This window comes from Cnephaeus nilssonii (assembly GCF_951640355.1).
Source record: "Cnephaeus nilssonii genome assembly, chromosome: 4".
NCBI classification, from domain to species: Eukaryota; Metazoa; Chordata; class Mammalia; order Chiroptera; family Vespertilionidae; genus Cnephaeus; species Cnephaeus nilssonii.
Window position 1 is genome coordinate 23,819,783 of NC_137075.1, and position 18,731 is coordinate 23,838,513.

The window sequence follows — 18,731 nt, forward strand, 5'->3', positions numbered from 1 at the left end:
TCAATAAATAAATTAAAAAAATAAATAAACTATGACATACTAAAAAATATGAATGTATAGTTTATCACTTGAAAGTAAACATTCTTTAATTTTTCTAGTTAATAAAAATATAATCACTGTGGCATGAAAAAAAAAAAGAAAGAAAAGACAGGATTCTATAAGATTTATTCCTCTGCTGTTAAGGGAAGTGTGAGGATTCTTTCCCAGGGGTCTATAATTTTAAAAAGATTATCTTATTTTCCTAACTCTATCACTGGAGTCAAAGCAACCAGAGTCTACTGCTGTGGATTTTGGGTAACCAGCGTGCAGAGGTCAGATGTGAGACTAGACCCTGGCTTATACCAGAAAGACTGCATGTAGGCTAAACTACAGAGAATGAACATGTATTAATTTGGCGCAGGTTAAGTAAATGCTTCTGCCATTTCCTTCAGCACTTAAGCTCACTTTCAGAGAATGGACTGCTGTAAAAGCAAGAGTTGTTTCCTCAAAGTGCTGAAGGATAGCAAGTTTCTGCTGTAAGGAATCAGAAAACTGCATTTATTTCCTTAGCAGGGGGCTCAAATAAGACCCCAAGCTTTTTGTTTTTGAGCAAGCATCACAGGTTTGAAAATGAAGAATTTCATCTGATTGTCACACCCTACCTTACCTTGTTTCAAGGCTGGCTGTGTTTCCTTTACACAGAAGGAAATTTTAGCAGGAGCAGAAGCCAAGTGCTTGAAATGAATGATCAACTTACAATTCCTATGAATCTATTCTTTCATGCCGCTCTGCTTAAAAATAGCATCATAAATGCACATCTGCAAAGACTGTGCAACCCCCCTTTCCTGAATTGTACAAATTATTAGAGTCGTTGACAAAAGATTTTTTTTGTTTAGGGGCTGGTCTGGGCACTCTCTTTGGCAGACTGCCACTTTTCTAGCAGCAGAAATATTGCTTGTAGAAAGCCACATTGTACCAAACAGCTGTTCTGCTAAAACATTGAGCTAGCAACCCAAGAAATGACTGACTTCACATGTGAAGCAAAACTGTTCCCTCCCTTTGTGCCAATTTAAATGAAATCAAAGTACAAAACATTCTCTTCCACGCTGTCTAGTCTTCCCTCCCAATTATAGGCTTTGGCGGGATGTGTGTGAGCTGGGTGCCAAGTGCACGTGCCACTCCGCCACTGCCCCAGTGTCTTGCCTGAACTTTGGCTGTTCTACTGAGAAGTGCCCACAACAGTAGCCCCTCTTCTGCTCTAACCCTTTCTGTATCAGCTCTTTGACGGGGATGGGATTTTCTATATACACTAGAATTTCAAAATTTAAAAGTACACCTCATTCCAGCCTTTCTTCTATCTCTATGTGGAGGTAAGATACTATAGAGAAGATATCAGAAAACTATATTTGATTCAACTCTTGGTTTATAAGCATGGTGTATGATTCACATTTTCAATTATGTGAGACTAGAGGCCTGTTGCACGAAGATTCGTGCAATAGGCCTCCTTGCCCTGGCTGCTGGCACCAGTTTTCCTCCAGCACCCGGGACCCAGGCCTTTGCTCCAGCCGCAGCAGAGAAGCCAAGCCTCGAGGCTTCTCCACTCTGGACGCAGCAGAGAAGCCAAACCTCTTCAGTCTTCAGTCTTCAGTCATCTTCTGTCTTCAGTCTTCAGTCTCAGTCTTCACTTGGGCCGGAGCCTTCAGTCTTTGCTCCACGCCTGTGTATGCAAATTAACCCACCATCTTTGTTGGGTTAATTTGCATACTCACTCCTGATTGGCTGATGGGTGTTGTGGAGGTATGGTCAATTTGTGTCTTTCTCTTTTATTAGTGTAGATTATGGTCAAATAACAGGAATATACACAGGTATTCTGTGCCCTACCCAACATTTGGATATTCTGTTTAAAATACTCTTGAAAGAAACAACCATAAGCTTACCTAACATCTGAGGGAACCACAGATCTCCTTAGTGATGATCACCATGTTTACAGTTTTAAGCATATTTATGCACAAAAGATTATCTGACACCAATGCATATCTAAAATAAAGACTCAGAAAAAAAATATGCATTTGAATACAGAACTTTGTAAGATAATTTTATTGGAAAATAGTAAAAGATTGTATTTTAAAATTGCCTTACATAAATTCACTATGCTCACTATGAAAAACTGCAATGTAAAATCCTACTCACCCCTAAGGTCCAGTCTAAAGGCTACCTGCTTGGTCTCCCCATTTGCTATTAACCACTGTCAGTGATCATTACTTTGCTTAGCCCTCTGTCAACATGAATATCTTACTGTATTATTTTCTGAGAATGTGTGTCACTCCCACTCGATTATAAACTCCTAGAGGGTTCAGTTGTTTTTTCTTCTTGCATTCCCCCTAGAGACTGGTGTAGAATCTTGCAATGTAATAAGCATTTAAATACCTAGAGGATAAATAGGTAAATAAAGTGAAACAATAAATATGACCCATTCCTCTTCTCTAATGGCAAAAACAATTGTTATCCTAAAACCTACTCTAAGATTATATCCATAAAGCCAAAATTCTGAGGAGGGAAATGTCAACTATACCCACTGTTTCAATAAATCAGTCTTTTATTAGGAATACAGCCTATTTTAAGAGTGCTTTTGTCTTCTTATCATCTCAATGAAATATTCACACATTAATAATGTGTAATCAACTTTTATATCTCATTATAGTAAGCATTAAAATAACATTAACTTGCCTTACAATTCCCAAATTCCCTGTGTCATTTAAGAAACACTCTAAAATTCCTCTGTCACCTGATATGAATTTTTACATGTCAGAATCCCAAAATGTATTTCAAAATAAATACTTCATGTTGAACATCTCTTCCTTCTGATTAACATCATTTTGTCAATACAATCTTTCCAGGAAAAAAAAGACTTAATTCTAATGTGCTAAAAACCATAAACAGGGAATTCTAACATGTCTTTGGTTGTTCCAGTGTGAACCTAAGCCTCCCAATAGAATCTAGGCTTCCTTCAGTGCAAGGCTTACTCAGGCCACAAAGTTCCTTTTCTCCCCCAGAAAGAAAACCGAGCCCGAAGAGATATTACTTGTACACACAAAGATTTGATCTCAGGAGTGTCCAACTTCGCTGGCCAACACCTTGCTACTAACAAGGCATTCTGAGGACACATTAAAATGATTGGGGTGATTCGCCTACATTTCATTCATACATTTTCCTGCCTTCATTGGTCTTCTTAACATGAACCACACCTTTATTATGAGTTGTTAGAACTCGCTGCAAGAGTCACCTTCGCTAATCTCAGTAAAGTTACTATTTAACTTTTCCAAAAGCAGATGTTCATACGGCAAAAAATTTAGTAACTCACAACAAGAAGGTTCAATCTGATCGCCTGCCAGGTATAACTCACAAAATAGCATAGACCGAACAACTTGATACAGATTTTTCTGCAACTGTAGGAGCTCAGTATCCACAGGAGATGCAATGAAACCGATATGAGGTCATGTGTCAGCTAAGCAAACATTGCTGCACCACTTTACAAAAGTCCGAGTGTGCCCAAAGCGAGGCTGACCTGCATCTGCCTCCCTGTTTTCTTCATAACTCTAGAATGCACTGCATTTTGCTATGCAATCCTCACATATCTTTTCAAAATAGGAAATGAGAGCAAGTTTGCTTTTATGCTCAGATTCTCATAAAAACCTGGATACTATTCATCTATTTTTATAGAAGAAAGCCAATATTTTAAAGTATTTATATAAAACCCAAACTGTGTACACAGTCTGTTTTCATCATTAGTGCTGATATTCAACACAGCCTTATTTCCCAAACTGTAAAATTGTATATGAATGATGGGCTTTAATTACAAACCATTTCTGAAAAAAATAAGTCTGTAGTGCTGTGGGTAGTTATAAATATGAATTTATGAATTTTAGGGTGTCCGTCTCCTCCCCCCTATCTCTTACTACAGTCATATTCACCCAGCACTCACTCAACACCTAGTGATTGACAGATCTCAATGGACAATGGCCAAAGACCACAATAGTGATGTCTTAGTGACTGGGTTTTGTTCCTTTAGTAACAAGTTTAATTTAGTACACTGTGAAAATTAAACTGTGCTATATATCTTTATGTTATGTAAAAATGATTTCAGAGCTATGTTTATTTCTACCTACAAATGATTAGTTCGGCTTTGCCAATGTATTCATTCTTATGCTGTTAATAACATTAGATTCTTGATACACAAATCTCACATTTCTTTCTTCTGATGATTATTTTGTGATGATTACAGCTATTGTTGTAGCCTTCAACCACCAGTTGAATAAGAAAGTAACAAATTATGTCAAAAAATAATTATTTAATTGAACTAACCATTTATTTGATTAGTTAAGTCAAAATGACCAAATAATAGTCCTGTGTAGACAAAGCTTTGATCATATTTTTCTTTCATAAGATCCTGAAGCTAAAGAAGACTATCTAAATTGCCTTAGTTTGAGTCACTTGCTACATTAACTTGAGACAGCAGGCAAAACAATAAGCCAGACAGTGCCAATAACTTTACATGACTTTACATTTCATTTTCAGCAAATATACAATGCAGAAAATCATGTACATCCATGGAAACCTTGTAAAATATTCAATGTAGTTATGCTGGCCATTATGGTAAATAGATTATATGAACACACAGCTCTGAAGAAGATAAAGTAAATACTTGGCCAGCCATTCATTGTTATTGCTATGCCTTTAAAACAAACACAAGACTTAACCTGTTGCAGTAGAGTAGGGTGTTTCTCAACACAATGGGCTATAAAACGGTACTAAGTCCTTTCCGGTTCTAATGCTCTTCACAGGGGTTGGCGAACTACCGCTTGTTTCTGTACAACCCATAAGCTAAGATTTTTAAACATTTTTAAACAGTTAAAACTAACTCATGAGAATATTCTGTGACATGCCATAACTAGATTTAAGCATCTACAAATAAAGTCTTATTGAAATACAGCCATATTCACTCAGTTATGAATTGTCCATGGCTGCTTTTATGCTATAACAATAGACTGAGTAGTTGCAGCAGAGACTAAACAGCCCACACAGGCTAAATTATCTACCATCTGGTTCTTCACTGGAAAAGCTCGCTGACCCCTGTTCTACAGCTCTGCATCCAGGCTTCATCTTGGCTAACTAACTTCCCTTTTAGGCAATCTTTGACCAGGGTCAGAAGAACAGACAGTATAGCAGTAGCCATGACTTTTAGTGAAGACAGGAGCGAGAACACCAGGGTACACCTGTGCTTACCTGATTATTGATAGAACTAGGTAATTTATAAAGTATTTAAGAAAACTTTACACAGACAGTTGAATCAATTTTCTTTCTCCCCTATCCTAATTGATATTGCAATTGTCAGTCAATCACATTTCTTAATCAATACAATCAACACATTGTATTGAGCCTATGAGGACTCAACACTGACCAGTTGGAAATGCAGAAAACTGGGACAGAACACGTTTCCATTGGGCAGAGGTTGGTTTCCTTATGTTTCTGTCATTAAAGTAGTGCTTTTTCAAAAACAGCCTTGTTATTTTGGATTTATGGGATAGCTGCAAAGTTTCTATAATACTCTTCACCCAGCTTACCCTAATGTAAGCATGTAGGCCTTTTAAAATATATTATTGCTCTAGTGGCTCAGTGGCTGGAGCATCGGCTCATGGACTGAAGGGTGCTGGGTTTAGCTCTGGTCAAGGGCATGTGCCTCGGTTGCAGGCTCCCTGGCCAGGTGTGTGTGGGAGGCAATCAATTGATGTGTCCCTCTCACATCAATGTTTCTCTCTCTCTTTCTCTCCCCCACCCCTTTTACTCTCAAAAAATCAATGAAAAAAAATCCTTAGGTGAGGAGTAGCAAAAACAACATTAAAAAAATTATTATTTTGCTGCATTGTAAGTCCTTTGCTTTTGAATAGCATAAAAATGTCTTCTTAATTTGAATACAATGGTAACATTTGATCTAAAATGGTTTGGTCTGTACACATGAGCCATGTATAAGCACATACATTGACGTACAATGTAAATGGGAAAAGGGGATACCGATGAACAGCTGAGGACACGTGCTGAATACGGAAATCTCTCTTTTTTTATGGAGTGAAATGTGCTGAACTGGGATTCCAAAAGCCCTAATTCCAGTCCCAAGTCTGTTACTGACTTTGTGTCACTAAACTTTTCTCTATATCATTTTTCTCAACATAATAGCAAGATGATCTGTAAGATCTTTAAACAGAAAATTCTGTCGACCTTCTTTCCCTGCCCAGGCTCTGACATTCGCAGACATATTATGGACCCAGAGAGGATGTGAAAAGTTGCAGTCAATCAGTATTCAAAGCCACATCAGTTTTACAGGTGGAGGTCACCACATGTTTATTAAGGCAAAGCTAAGACTTATGCACAGTATCTAGAAAGCTGTTTCTGAAAATTAAAGCCATAGTGCAATTTCAATCATATAAAGCAGTCAGAGGTGACTCCTTTGCTGTGCCCATGAAATATTGTTATCTGCAGAGTGCTGAAACTATATGTTGTGCTTTGCCAGAGGTGATGGGACTAACTGAAGCACGTTTGAGAATTCTAGCCCTAAAGAACAGAGCACATACACATAAAAGTCCTAAGTAAGTGAGTAGAATGTAGTATAATGCAATACCACAGGATGCCAGGACTAACATATTACATTATCAAGAACTGGTAGATGTCTTAATATAAGTTGGATGTGAAACAGAATGTAAGTATGTTCCCTAAAATTTGTTGAGAGTAAAAGCAATATATGAATTTCTAAATTTAAATTGTGTCTGTATCATATATTTGGTATTTGACTTTTCTTTTTTATTGATTTTTTTACAGAGAGGAAAGGAGAGGGATAGAGAGTTAGAAACATTGATGAGAGAGAAACATCAATTCAGCTACCTCTTGCACACTCCCTGCTGGGGATGTGCCCGCAACCAAGGTACATGCCCCTGACCGGAATCGAACCTGGGACCTTTCAGTCCACAGGCCGACGCTCTATCCACTGAGCCAAACCGGTTTTGGCTGGGCCTCTAGTATTTATATAGAATTAAATACATAAAAATGACAAGCACAACAGGACCCCTAACCACCTCTGCCTGCTTGCCTGGTCGCCCCTAACTGTCCCCGCTGCCGGCCTGATCACCCCTCACTGCCTCTGCATGCTGGCCTGATCACCCCCAACTGCCCCCCCCTGCTGGTCTGGTCACCCCCAACTGCCCATCCTGCTGACCTGGTCACCCCCCACTGCCCATCCTGCTGGCCTGGTTGCCCCTCACACCACCCCCCCCACCAGCCTGGTTGCCCACGCAGCATGCTGTTCAGTCATTTGGTCGTCCCTCACTAATCCCCTTGCCAACCTGGTCACCCCATGCAGCCTGCTGTTCAGTCATTTGGTCATCCCTCACTAACCCCCTGCCAGCCTGATCATAGGCAGCCATCTTGTGAGGGCATGAGAGTTAATTTGCATATTACCTCTTTATTATATAGGATGGTTTCACACTATTCCCATCATTCGTCTTCCTTTTATTTTTACTCTTTCTTTCTTCTTCCTAGCCTGTGACTTAGGTCCATCCTTAGCTCTCATCAGCATCAGCTCTGCTAATGCAACCCAAAGATAGAATCCAATTGTATACAATTCAATTTAAAAACATGATTAAATACTTTTTTCCCTGGGTACTGAACATGGAAATATAAACATGTATAATATGACTCAGGTGGTTCCCTCCAACAGCTCCTAATCTAAGCATAGAAATGGGTATATAAAAAGAATTATGAACTCATAATAAAGCAATAGAAGATTTATTAGTAATCTACAGAAAAAATTACTAACATTTTTGGGAAGAAGAGAATATCTACATGAGAATATTATATGTGAGTTGGTTTTTAAATGATGAATAGGAGCTCAGCAAACCTGAAAGAAGGAAAAGGGCTGATGATGGCATGGACTAAGGCAGAAATGTTCAGTGAGGTATTCACTATTGCCAGAAGAAAAGAAGATGACAGGGGAGAAAAGGACAAATTGATAAATCCTGATATAGGATGCAAAAGGGTACACAGGCACCTCTTTGTTCATATTTTCACAAAAATGTCCTTAAGAAATGTTATGGGTGTTTTGGGGGGTTTATTTTGGAAGGATCAATTCATTTATGAAAGTATCTGAAGACCAGAGGGACATCACAGAAAAAGTCACTAACCTCACTGGACCCACAGAAGGGCAACCCGAAGGTCATGGTTGTGTGAGTGATGGCGTTCACTAAGCCCCACAGATAGGAGCCTGACACTAACAGTACACAGAGCTGTTGAGACATGCTCACAGAAACAGCAGAGGGTTACAGATGGCAACAAAGCAGTTGTAGGCATGACAGCCAGGAATGTGCTTGTGACACTGAGAAGAGACGGGGAGGACTGAGCAGCATGCCCTCCAAGGGAAGAGGATGATCCTCTTCAGAGCAGTTCACCAGAGGCCTGGGTGCAATTGCACAAGAACAGCATTATGTCCCAAATGGGAAGGCTCTGGAAGAAGGTGTACATTGGGGTATGGAGGTGTGATCCACCATGATAATTACAATCATGCCAAAGTTCCCCATGACGGCCACACCCGAGAGGTCACAAAGGGCAGTACATTCTTGGATCTCATTTGAATCCAAGTATAACAAACTCTACTTGTGTAAAATTTGCCATTTTATAGGTGGAAGGGTGGGTAGAGAGAGAGAGAGAGAGAAGGAGAGGAAGAAGAAGAAGGAGAAGGAGGAGGAGGAGGAGGAGGAGGAGGAGGAGGAGGAGGAGGAGGAGGAGGAGGAGGAGGAGGGGAGGAGAAGGAGGAGGAGGAGGGGAGGAGGAGGAAAAAGAAGGAGGAGGAGGAGAAATGACAGAAGGTGAAGGGGAGGGGATGGCAAGGAGGTGGAGGAGAGGGAGGGGAGGGGAAGGAGGGAAAGAGGGAAAGGAGGAGGGGAAAGAGGGAGAGGGGGAGATTTGCAAACCAAATATCATTCAATGCTTACAGCATTAAAGTTTAATATATTCCTCCTTTTTATCTGTTTTTTTGCACAACACTCTTACACCTCTGCCATCACCATAGAAAGAGCTTTTCCCAAATATCTGGCTGCCACTTGACGGTGGGCAGACCTGAGCTAAACTCTCAGCAAGGAGTCAAGCCCAGCCAGACTGTGGTAAGAAGTAGAACCACCCAGGTCTTCCCAGTCTAGATCTGCCAAGCCACAGACTAACACTGGCTACAAGAGGAGTAAAAGCTCTGTGGCATGCTACTGAGATTTGGAAACTGCTTGTTGCCCTGGCTGGGTAGTCACATGCTCTCAGCCATCATTCTCACAGGTATCCTTTCCTTGAGTCACTGTTTGGAGTCACGGTAATTCTGGATGCTCAATAGTGCCTAATGCACTGACCGCCATGGTGACCCATCAAACTGTCAGTGGCATGTAGCAAGAAGCCAGCAATGCTTTCTAGTATTCTTCATGCTGAAGGTGGACTATAGTATCCCTTTGTAGATATCAAAGGTTTTGCTGATAAAAGGTGAAACTTCACAGAATTAGAGTCTCAGACACTTACTCTGCCACCCTTAAGACCCACAGTTGTCAGAAAAGTCCTTCCTGCCCCGTGTCAGAAATGACGATCCTACGGAAGTGTGGCGCTGTAAGCATTGCTTGTTCAAACATGATGTACAATAATCGTAAACGGTACGTTCTTAAATGAACTTCTTCCAGAAGTCATAACTTCACTAGAAAGATCTGAAGAAACCTTTCGTGTAAGCAAACCTAAAAAAAAGGCAGTTATATTACATCAGATTTCCATAGATGGTAAAACCCGGCACTGGCTACCCAAACAAACAGAAAGGATCATCCGGTAGCTCAATTTTTGGAATCTTTCATTTCCATTTGGAGCCACCACTGACTTTAGATGGAGGCAAATGGAACTGGAGACTAGAGGAGAGAGTCAGGCCCTGCGTGTACTGAGAATGACAGCGGTAAGAATAGGAAGCAAGCAAGAAGCAAGTCTCCACCTCCTGTCCTACTCTCCTCGCCCTACAGGGAGCTTCTGTTAAGAACCAAGGGTTCATGCCGAGTTCTACCATTTGCCTGCGTAACAACAACAAAAAGAATCGCACAAGTTGGCATACATGCCATGTCCTGAGTCTAAGACCTTCATTTCACATTTTCTTTCTTTTAAAAAAAATCTTTATTGTTGAAAGTATTACATATATACCCTTCCCCCCAACTGACACCTTCTATCCTGCCCCTGCCCCCAGCCCAGGCCTTCACCACACTATTGTCTGTGTCCATAGGTTAGCATATATGCACACAAGTTCTTTGGTTAATCTCTTCCTACCACCCACCCAGACCAGCTTTCTCTCTGAGATAATAAGGAATATGACACTTGCTCTCAAACACGAATGTCACCTGGCAGACATAAATGCACACAGTAAAAAGCCATAACAGAAGCGGGAAGACCTTGGAGCTGCTGAGACCCAGAAGAGCTCCAACTTGGCTAGTATTGGAATCTCTACCTTCTATGGAATCAGAACCATTTTTTAAAATGCTATCTAAGTTTGGGACAACCATTACAGTAATTTAGTGTTACTCCGAAAGATGTCCTATACTCACCCTACATGACTACTTTTAAGGAATCCATGAAAAATCATTGCTTAAGTAACAGCCTAGTCTTTGGCTAAGGAGAGATCATGTGTTGCTTACATAAAAACTACAGAAAAATCTACCAGTTAATTCAAAATGCATGCCTGAAAATAGGGAAGAGAAATTCCATGGAAATAGTAAAGCCCTTTCCTAATGCACTTAGGTGATTTTAAGCACCACCTATCTTGCATATTTTTCAAGTGTTTCCTTCCAAAAACTAAAAATGTCTTGTATTTTACAGACAGTATGTTAGCATTGTTGCCTGTCACACACATAGGCAAATTGTTCCAAAGCTTCGATGTTTAAATTAAAATAAAACGCATGCCTAGAGTGGTAAATGTTCCTGGATTGATAGAGTTGCAGCCGATAGACTCCCAAAATTGACTGAAGTCTGTGATATTAGAAAGACGAAAAATTTATCTAGTTTTAGCAAATGTCAAATCAGCAGCTATTGCTTTTAAGATTAATAAAAGATATAATGGTTTCCAGATAGCCTCTAAATAGAGATTACTATGAATGGGGAAGTGATTTACCAACAGTCACCACAATGAGATTTCTTTAAAGGTTACAATCATCAGTTATTTAGCTGAAACACTGCTGAGAATGCCTGGTCATTTCTTGAATAATGCATTATATTCATTGTAGATTTGATCTGTATTATAGCAATACAGATATTTCTAAAATAATGGAAAAAACTATCTGTTACCTTCCAATTGCTTAACATATCATTTCCACGAAGTAATTGACTCAGGACATATTACACACTGTCACCTGGGTGTTCTTTCTGCAAGCATAACTTGTAAATAATCTGTACACAATGGGCATCACAAAACAAACTCATCAGCCTTTATGGACTTTTAAGAAAAGATGAGATGAATACAGGGCAGAGTGAAGGGCCTTTCTGAAGCAGTAAATTAAAATGATTAAATTTCTATATAGTTGGGGTGACAAATTTAAATTTAAGCTCTGTAATTTAATTATTAACATGAATAACTCACCACAATTTTTAAAATGCTGCCTACAATGTGTAAGTCCTTCTCATATAAATTTCCAAATGCCTTTAGGTTTACTCAAGAGACTGTTTGGAGAAGCACAAAGTATAATGTGTATTGTTTTATTGTTGGATTATGAACTGCACTTCCCAGGATGCTACAGGCTATTTATATAAGCTTGTTTATCCATATGAACTTCTTCAAGGGCACAACATAGAAGACCTTAATAAATTAAAACGAATTTCTTTGATGTTGTTCCATGAATGTTTGATCAGTATGAGTAGCAGGTTTGCATTAAAGAACTAGAGTAAAGCAATAAAATATACATATACTGTGTAGCAGAACCAGTTTACAGAAAGTGCCCATTGCATTTTGCATTCCGCCCAACTTCTGAGAATCAGGGTAAATAGTACAGAGTCACTATGCTTACAACTACAGTTTTAGCCTCTCACCGGTTTACTAATAGTGGGAACAACATGTTACAACTTGGATTCTCTGCCAAAATCCGATGGAAAGTTTACAATAATAAAATCTGTGATCTCCTTCCAGGCCCCTAAACATCCATCCCAGCCTCCTTGTTTTTCTCACTGACATCGCCATGTCCTTCCACAGACTGAAACCCATGAGAGCAGAGACCATGTCTGCTTTTTTCCCCCCATCTTTATCAGAATAAGTAGTGAGAGAGTTGAGTTGATTGAAGGCCACAAAGCCCAAATAAATTAGTCACACTCTGAAACTGAGAGAATTCTCACCTGGAATTTTTGAAGATGGTGATATAAATTAAGTATCTTTGGAAATGAAAGTGATGTGATAGAAGAACACTTAGAAAGGCAAAAAAAAAAAAAAAAGGTGGGGGTGGGGGTGGGGATTCTAGTTTTAGATCTGTGAACACTTAACTGTAAACCCTTTCTACATATTCCCCTCACATGTAAAATGAAGGCATAGTTCTTTGTGCTCTATAATTCTGTCTCTCTAAAAGGCCATGATTCCAAGAGTAAGCAGGGCTATCACAAAATAGAAGAATGGACAGACAAGGGAACCATTAGATTTTTCTACTTTGGTAGCTACTGCTACCACAAAGAAACTATAAACCGCAAACTACTTAAAAGAAAAATGGAAATAAAGATGATTATCCTAAATAACTTAATATAAGTCCAGTCCCTCAAGCAACATACTTAACATTTAATAATAACATTTTGTACATTGTGTGATTTATAAGCTTTTGCACTTATCCTTCCATCTTGCATGATTTGGAATAAACATGAAGACAGCCTTCTGAATAAACTCTTCTGTATATAATAAATACTTACCAGGATTATATTCCCGTCTTTAGCCTCGGAAAATCCCCTACTACTTTAGCCTCTGGAACATGGACTGTTGTGTGGCCAAGTTGACATCTACATTCTTAGGTCAGAGGGCTGTGAAAGGACAGCATAAACGTGCCTTGGCTTGTTTGTACTCTGCTGTCTTAAACTCACATCTTGCCCTTGCGAGCTACTGTGTTGTATGTCCTTCTCAAGCTTTGAATGTCAGTCTTACAGTCTAGAGCCGGAGTCTGGGAACTATGGCTTGTGAGCCAGTCTGCTGGCAGCTGCCTGCTTTGTAGGCACAGTTTCATAGGACTCAGCCACGCCCTGTTGTCTATGGCTGAATTCATGCTGCAATGGCAGAGTTGAGTTAATCCCCAGAGTCTACGGTAAAATATGTACTATAGGGCCCTTTACAGAACATGTGTGCCAACCCCTGCTCTAGAGGGAAATAACATGTTGCAATTTAAACTCTAATTTTCCTTCTCTCCTAAACATACGAAACACAAACCCTAAGTAGCGATGGCAAAGAGAGGAAGGGAATGACACATGCACACGCACAAAGATGATCACACCTCTGAGCACAGGCCTGTAAACAGCACTGCTTCTGACCTCATTTTGATGTAAGTCCTCTAAGGGTTACAGCTCCCCACTACCCCCTTTCCTACAACAGCCAAGAACACGGGCCCTCTCCAAAGGTAGCTGTCAAGGTGTCACCACTAACTAAAGAACCTAACTCCTCCCTGAGCGAAGGTTGCCTGAAATTCTGCCAAATGTCCATTTTTATCCCACACTCGTCAAGGGTCTAGAAACTAGGTTAGGCACAAGAAACCTGGAGATCCCTAAAGTCCTATGCTTTGAATGACACACCCTTAAAGTTAGAAAAATCAATGACCAACACCACATGTACACTGAAAAACATATGCATACATACTAAAATGCTAGAAATGCCATAAAGTTTTAGGAGTTACAGGAGCACACAAGAAATACCTCTCTTAATTTCCAGAGTGAAGAAGGCCTAAAATTGTAAAATAATGATTTAAGGGTAACTGCAACAAAGATTTGGAGGACAAGTACATGTTTATATTTGCAACTTCTAGGCAATATGTATAGAGACTTGAAACATTAATACATGGCTTCATTTTTTTTATTAATCAATAAAATCATTGCTCAAAATGCCTGCTACAGTTGGATTCTGTTTCCTTCTTTGGTGACTAAAGACAGAAAATATTAGCTCTACCCTTTAGCAATATTCTCATACTCCACCCATCAACAAAAATTTGCATGTATTAACATAACTTGAATTAAACCCAGGAAGCACTTTAATGTAAGTCATTTCATTCCCAATTCTCCGAAACCTTATATAAAGTGATAGAATACTTTAGGCTAACAAATTTTTTGAAAAGAAAATAGAAATAGAAGAGGTTCATTTCACCTTCACATGGTGTCTTTCTCATGCAGAGTTCAGATTTCCACATTTGTATCCCTTTAAAGGATTTGATATGCAGGAAAAGAAGAAAGGATGATGGTAAACATTTCATCTTAAAGACAGCTACAGAACACCATAAGCCACAGTGACCAGAGGCTTAAAACTTACCTTTCACGGATGTGTTTGGGGGTGGGCCTTCCATTCGCAAGTTCCATGGAGGGTCCCCCTGGTTAGCAAAGTCCCTCATTTTCAGATAGCTAATTGTAAGTCGAATGATGGACGCCTTGTCCAGTTGGCTCGTGATGGCTGCAGGAAGAGGCAATAACTTGGCCAATTCATAGAACTCAAAATTTTCTTTTCCCCGGCGGGAGCGTGCAGCATCTCGGGATTTCTCCTTTCTCAATGCTTGTAAACTGAAATCAAAGAAGTGACAAAGTATTGTTTAGAACATATGATTTTCTCATCAGATAGAAACTGCTTTCTTTTAACTTCCCCTTTCCCAGCAAAAAGCTACCAAAATCTTCTTCAAAATGGTAAAATACATTCCAGACAATGTCCACTAAAACCATAAATTCTACCTCTGGACTTATATGCCATGAACTCAAGTGCAATGAGTAAAAATCATTTGCTTGGTAGGATTTTCCCTCTCAATTGACCATGGATTAACATACATTCATTGTTTCTGAAACATGCGATTTACAGGTGGTACTTGATCTTTTCAGCTATAAGCAATTTAAAAGATTGGGCTTGTAGATATCTATTCTCAGATATCTATCATATCTATTCTCAAGCTTGGTTTTGTCCATTTAACTATTATTCCGATGGGATTATAAGCCATCAAAAGGATGTATTTTAAAAAGTTATTTCAGTTATCATCTCTGAGGAAAAAGGAAAATACAAACACAATTCAGAGAATCAACAAATAAAATGTTGATGTTTTTCCAGCGCTCAGTAACGATCAACACCTCAGTCAGATAAAGAAAACATCCTATTAAAGATGAAGATTTCCATGTAATTTTATAAATGTGCTGCTAATTAGTTGATAAGAGAATACTTTCATTCTTTTTTCAATTGCCATACACTAATGAATGGATAGATTCCCTAAATTACTAGAGGATAAAACACATTGCCCAGAAAAGTCAAACTTTATGATAATGTAAATTTAATATTGAAAGACAAAAAGTCCTGTCTGGGTTATTAAAATTTATAAACATTATAGACATATTACTTCACAGAAGAGGCAACAGGTGGGATCCAGCATTTTTCTTTAACTATTCATGTGCATTTCTGTTTGAAGTTTGCTCACATTGCTGAGGGCAGAATCTGGCACCACTGAAGTTGCCTCTGAGCATCTGACAAGAGAATTCCACCTACTCTGAATTGCTCTGTTTTTTGTCTGACAAGAAATAAACTCAAAATCAGACACTGGTGATAGGTAATTGGGCAATATTTACAGTATCCAGATACTATTAAAATCATTTCGAGGTATCCATTTTATTGAACTCTGAGGACATTTTAAATCTTTGAGTCTAGCATGCTGGCTTCCCATTATAAAATAGTGAGAATGAGAAATAAGGAAGGAAGTGAGACCAGTGTGGCTCCCATACCTATTAGTAGAATATGGACAATAACATTCCAGGTCACATTAGTGTATACCTTATATTGTTCCTGGTATAAACATTGTATCCAGGGTAGACACTCAAACTATCTTATTAAATATCTATGTAATTTAAGTAATGCCATAATGTTCTGGTCTAATGTCCCAAATTATTTCATGTTTACTCTATTAATAAAATATTCGGAATTAGCTAATTAATATGTTTCTCAGAACTGGACAAGTTACTGCTATCATTCTCAGTCTCAGCAGTCTTAGGTGACAAAACTTTGTCTCTTCATATCTCAGGTGTTAACTCAGGCAGAAACATCCCTAATTTACAAGAAAAGACTTGTTATGCCACTTATATCCCAATATCGTAGCTGGCCTCCATTCAATGCTATAAATGATCAATTTTGGCTTGTCGAAAATCTATAATAATAAAAGCATAATATGCTAATTAGACCAGACGTCCTTCCGGATAACCTTTCGAACAAAGCTGGGGCTGCAGCCACAGGATCGAGGCAGCCGTCAGCTGCGAGGGATCGAGGCAGCTGCCAGGGCTGCGGCCTACTCTTGCATGAATTTCGTGCATTGGGCCTCTAGTTATGAAAATAAAGTGAGAGGAGCCTTAAAATATGACCAAGTATAAATCTAACCGAGATCCAGATTAACATCTTAAAAGAATGACATATATCCCTCTCTATCTATAATACAAGCAATCTACCTAACACCATTTAAGTCACCTGTGCCAAAAAAAAACCCTCTCTTTTCACATGTTTCTCTACCACTTATGGAGTGCAGTGGTCCTAGTTCAGTGCTCTGTTCTCTTTATATTCTTGTAATTGAATACTCCTCCAGAAGGGGGGCTGGACTCACAACTTTTTTTTAGTCCAATAAGTGACTATGATGGAGCTCTGGAGCAGAGGTTGCAAACTCAAGGGCTCCCAGGGTTAAGGCAGGGAATGGCGATGAGTGAAAAGGCCTGGAGGACAGCAGTGCAGGCAAAGCTCTTATGAATGTGAAATCCCTTTGGCACATACACTTTCAGCTAACTAGAGCTTTGGTGGCAGCAGGCCTGGTGTTGCCAGAGTTCTGGTTTTTCTATTTCCAAAGAACAAAAACTAAACTTTTACATGGCATTTCAAATTTTATGTTATGTTTTAATTTTGTGTTAGCTAATTAAAGTTCTAAAAATTACACAAGCCCATTAAAATATGTCATTTGGTCAACAATGGAGCAGGGATGCATTTTTATAACTGGCTAATAATTTGGGAGACCACTTTTGAAGGTAGTTTTAGTGGATTATATATATATGATTTTCCTTTAGAGATGTCACTCAAATGATCACAAATGGACTCATTTGTTATCTAATTTAATATTACTAATACTCATGCTAGGAATATCTCTATTCACCCGAGTAATGATAGAATTAGGCAATTATTCTGAAATTGATATTAAAGCATAATTTATCAACAAACTAAAGAAAAAAAATAAGCCTACGGGGAGGAAAGCCCAAGATCACAGGAAGCAACCCAATGGGCTCCAAAGCCTAGCAGAGGGGGATGGGAGTATGTGGCATTTTGGCATTCTGCTCAATACTGCCCTGACACCTGACTGTTCTAACGCAGCCCTGAGCACAACTTACTCTATGTGTTCCTACTCCACATTCTGTTGTTTTTCTGCCCCCTCCTCTCCTTATTTACTCTAGCACACACCGTTACCCCACTGGAGTAATCTTCTTGGCCATAATCTCAATAACAAAGGGTTTCCATGACTCCCACATCACATCATTATGCAGACACCATAGTTCAGAAGACTTTCAGAATGATAGCACTGTGTCTGTAATAAGTAGTAATTGGTTTTGAGGGCAACAGCAATAAAATACAGTCAAAGGATTATAGAGGTTATAGAGATGCTGACAAAAATAGATGAAGCTAAGGACCTGGAGACAACAACACAGATTGAGGATTAATCTTTTGTCTGCTTTTGTGAAGTAGAGCCTAGTTATAAGCAATTCTTAAATTGATTTAAGGACTACATTAAAACCTAAAATAAACTTTGTATTTATACATTCTGTTCCAAACCAAAAAAAAAGCCCAAAAACAATATTTATAGAATACTAAAGAAAGGATGGCTTATTTGTACATGAGCAAAACGTTTGATCTCTGCCATTTAAAATATGATTAGGCTTCAGAGTCACAATAAGTACTCCCTGGGCCCAAACTCTCCACTGCTGATGCTCTTCCCCTCAGGCTCTGGAGAACAGAAAGAGACTACCTTGTCCCTCAGCAAATCAAAATGCCAGCTCTCTTCGATGAGGATATTACCAGCACTACCACCAACTAAAAACCAAAAAAATCAACAGCTACTTCAAAAGGGAGACAGATAGATATAGATGTGTAGAGATAGAGATAAATAAAAGTTGGAAGTCCTATATGAAGTTGTATGTATATGTGTATATTTGTAAATGATTTTCAGATTATCCTTAGGGACCCCATCTCCCCAACTAAAAGGGTAATGATCTAGTATCTTGAATTTCCCCTAAGGCTTATTAAGTTAAATTTTCCCCCTCTTCGTATCATTGATGTTGCCAGAATTCATTTATCATAAACAAGTATCTCTGGTTTCAATAATATTATTTAATCTGTGTTTCTTCTCAATACCTTGAAAGAATTTTTACAAGTTTCTAAAGTTATACCTTATGCACAGATAACAAGCAATAAAAAACCTTTACTAGTAATAACA

General features: G+C 38.9%; 1 protein-coding gene across 9 annotated transcripts in view; it reads right to left on the reverse strand.

Moving 5' to 3' along the window:
• Window positions 1-18,731, reverse strand: part of NPAS3 (neuronal PAS domain protein 3) — a gene marked incomplete at its 5' end in the record, with an annotated part of 879,539 nt that overhangs the window by 591,558 nt on the left and 269,250 nt on the right. For 6 of the 9 annotated variants that reach the window (XM_079769762.1, XM_079769761.1, XM_079769760.1 and 3 more), the window contains one exon: window positions 14,558-14,802. In XM_079769762.1, the coding sequence (XP_079625888.1) occupies window positions 14,558-14,802 (245 nt within the window). Of the gene's footprint in view, window positions 1-14,395; window positions 14,447-14,557; window positions 14,803-18,731 lie in introns of all 9 variants that reach the window. The other 3 variants (XM_079769766.1, XM_079769765.1, XM_079769767.1) reach the window with 1 other exon arrangement.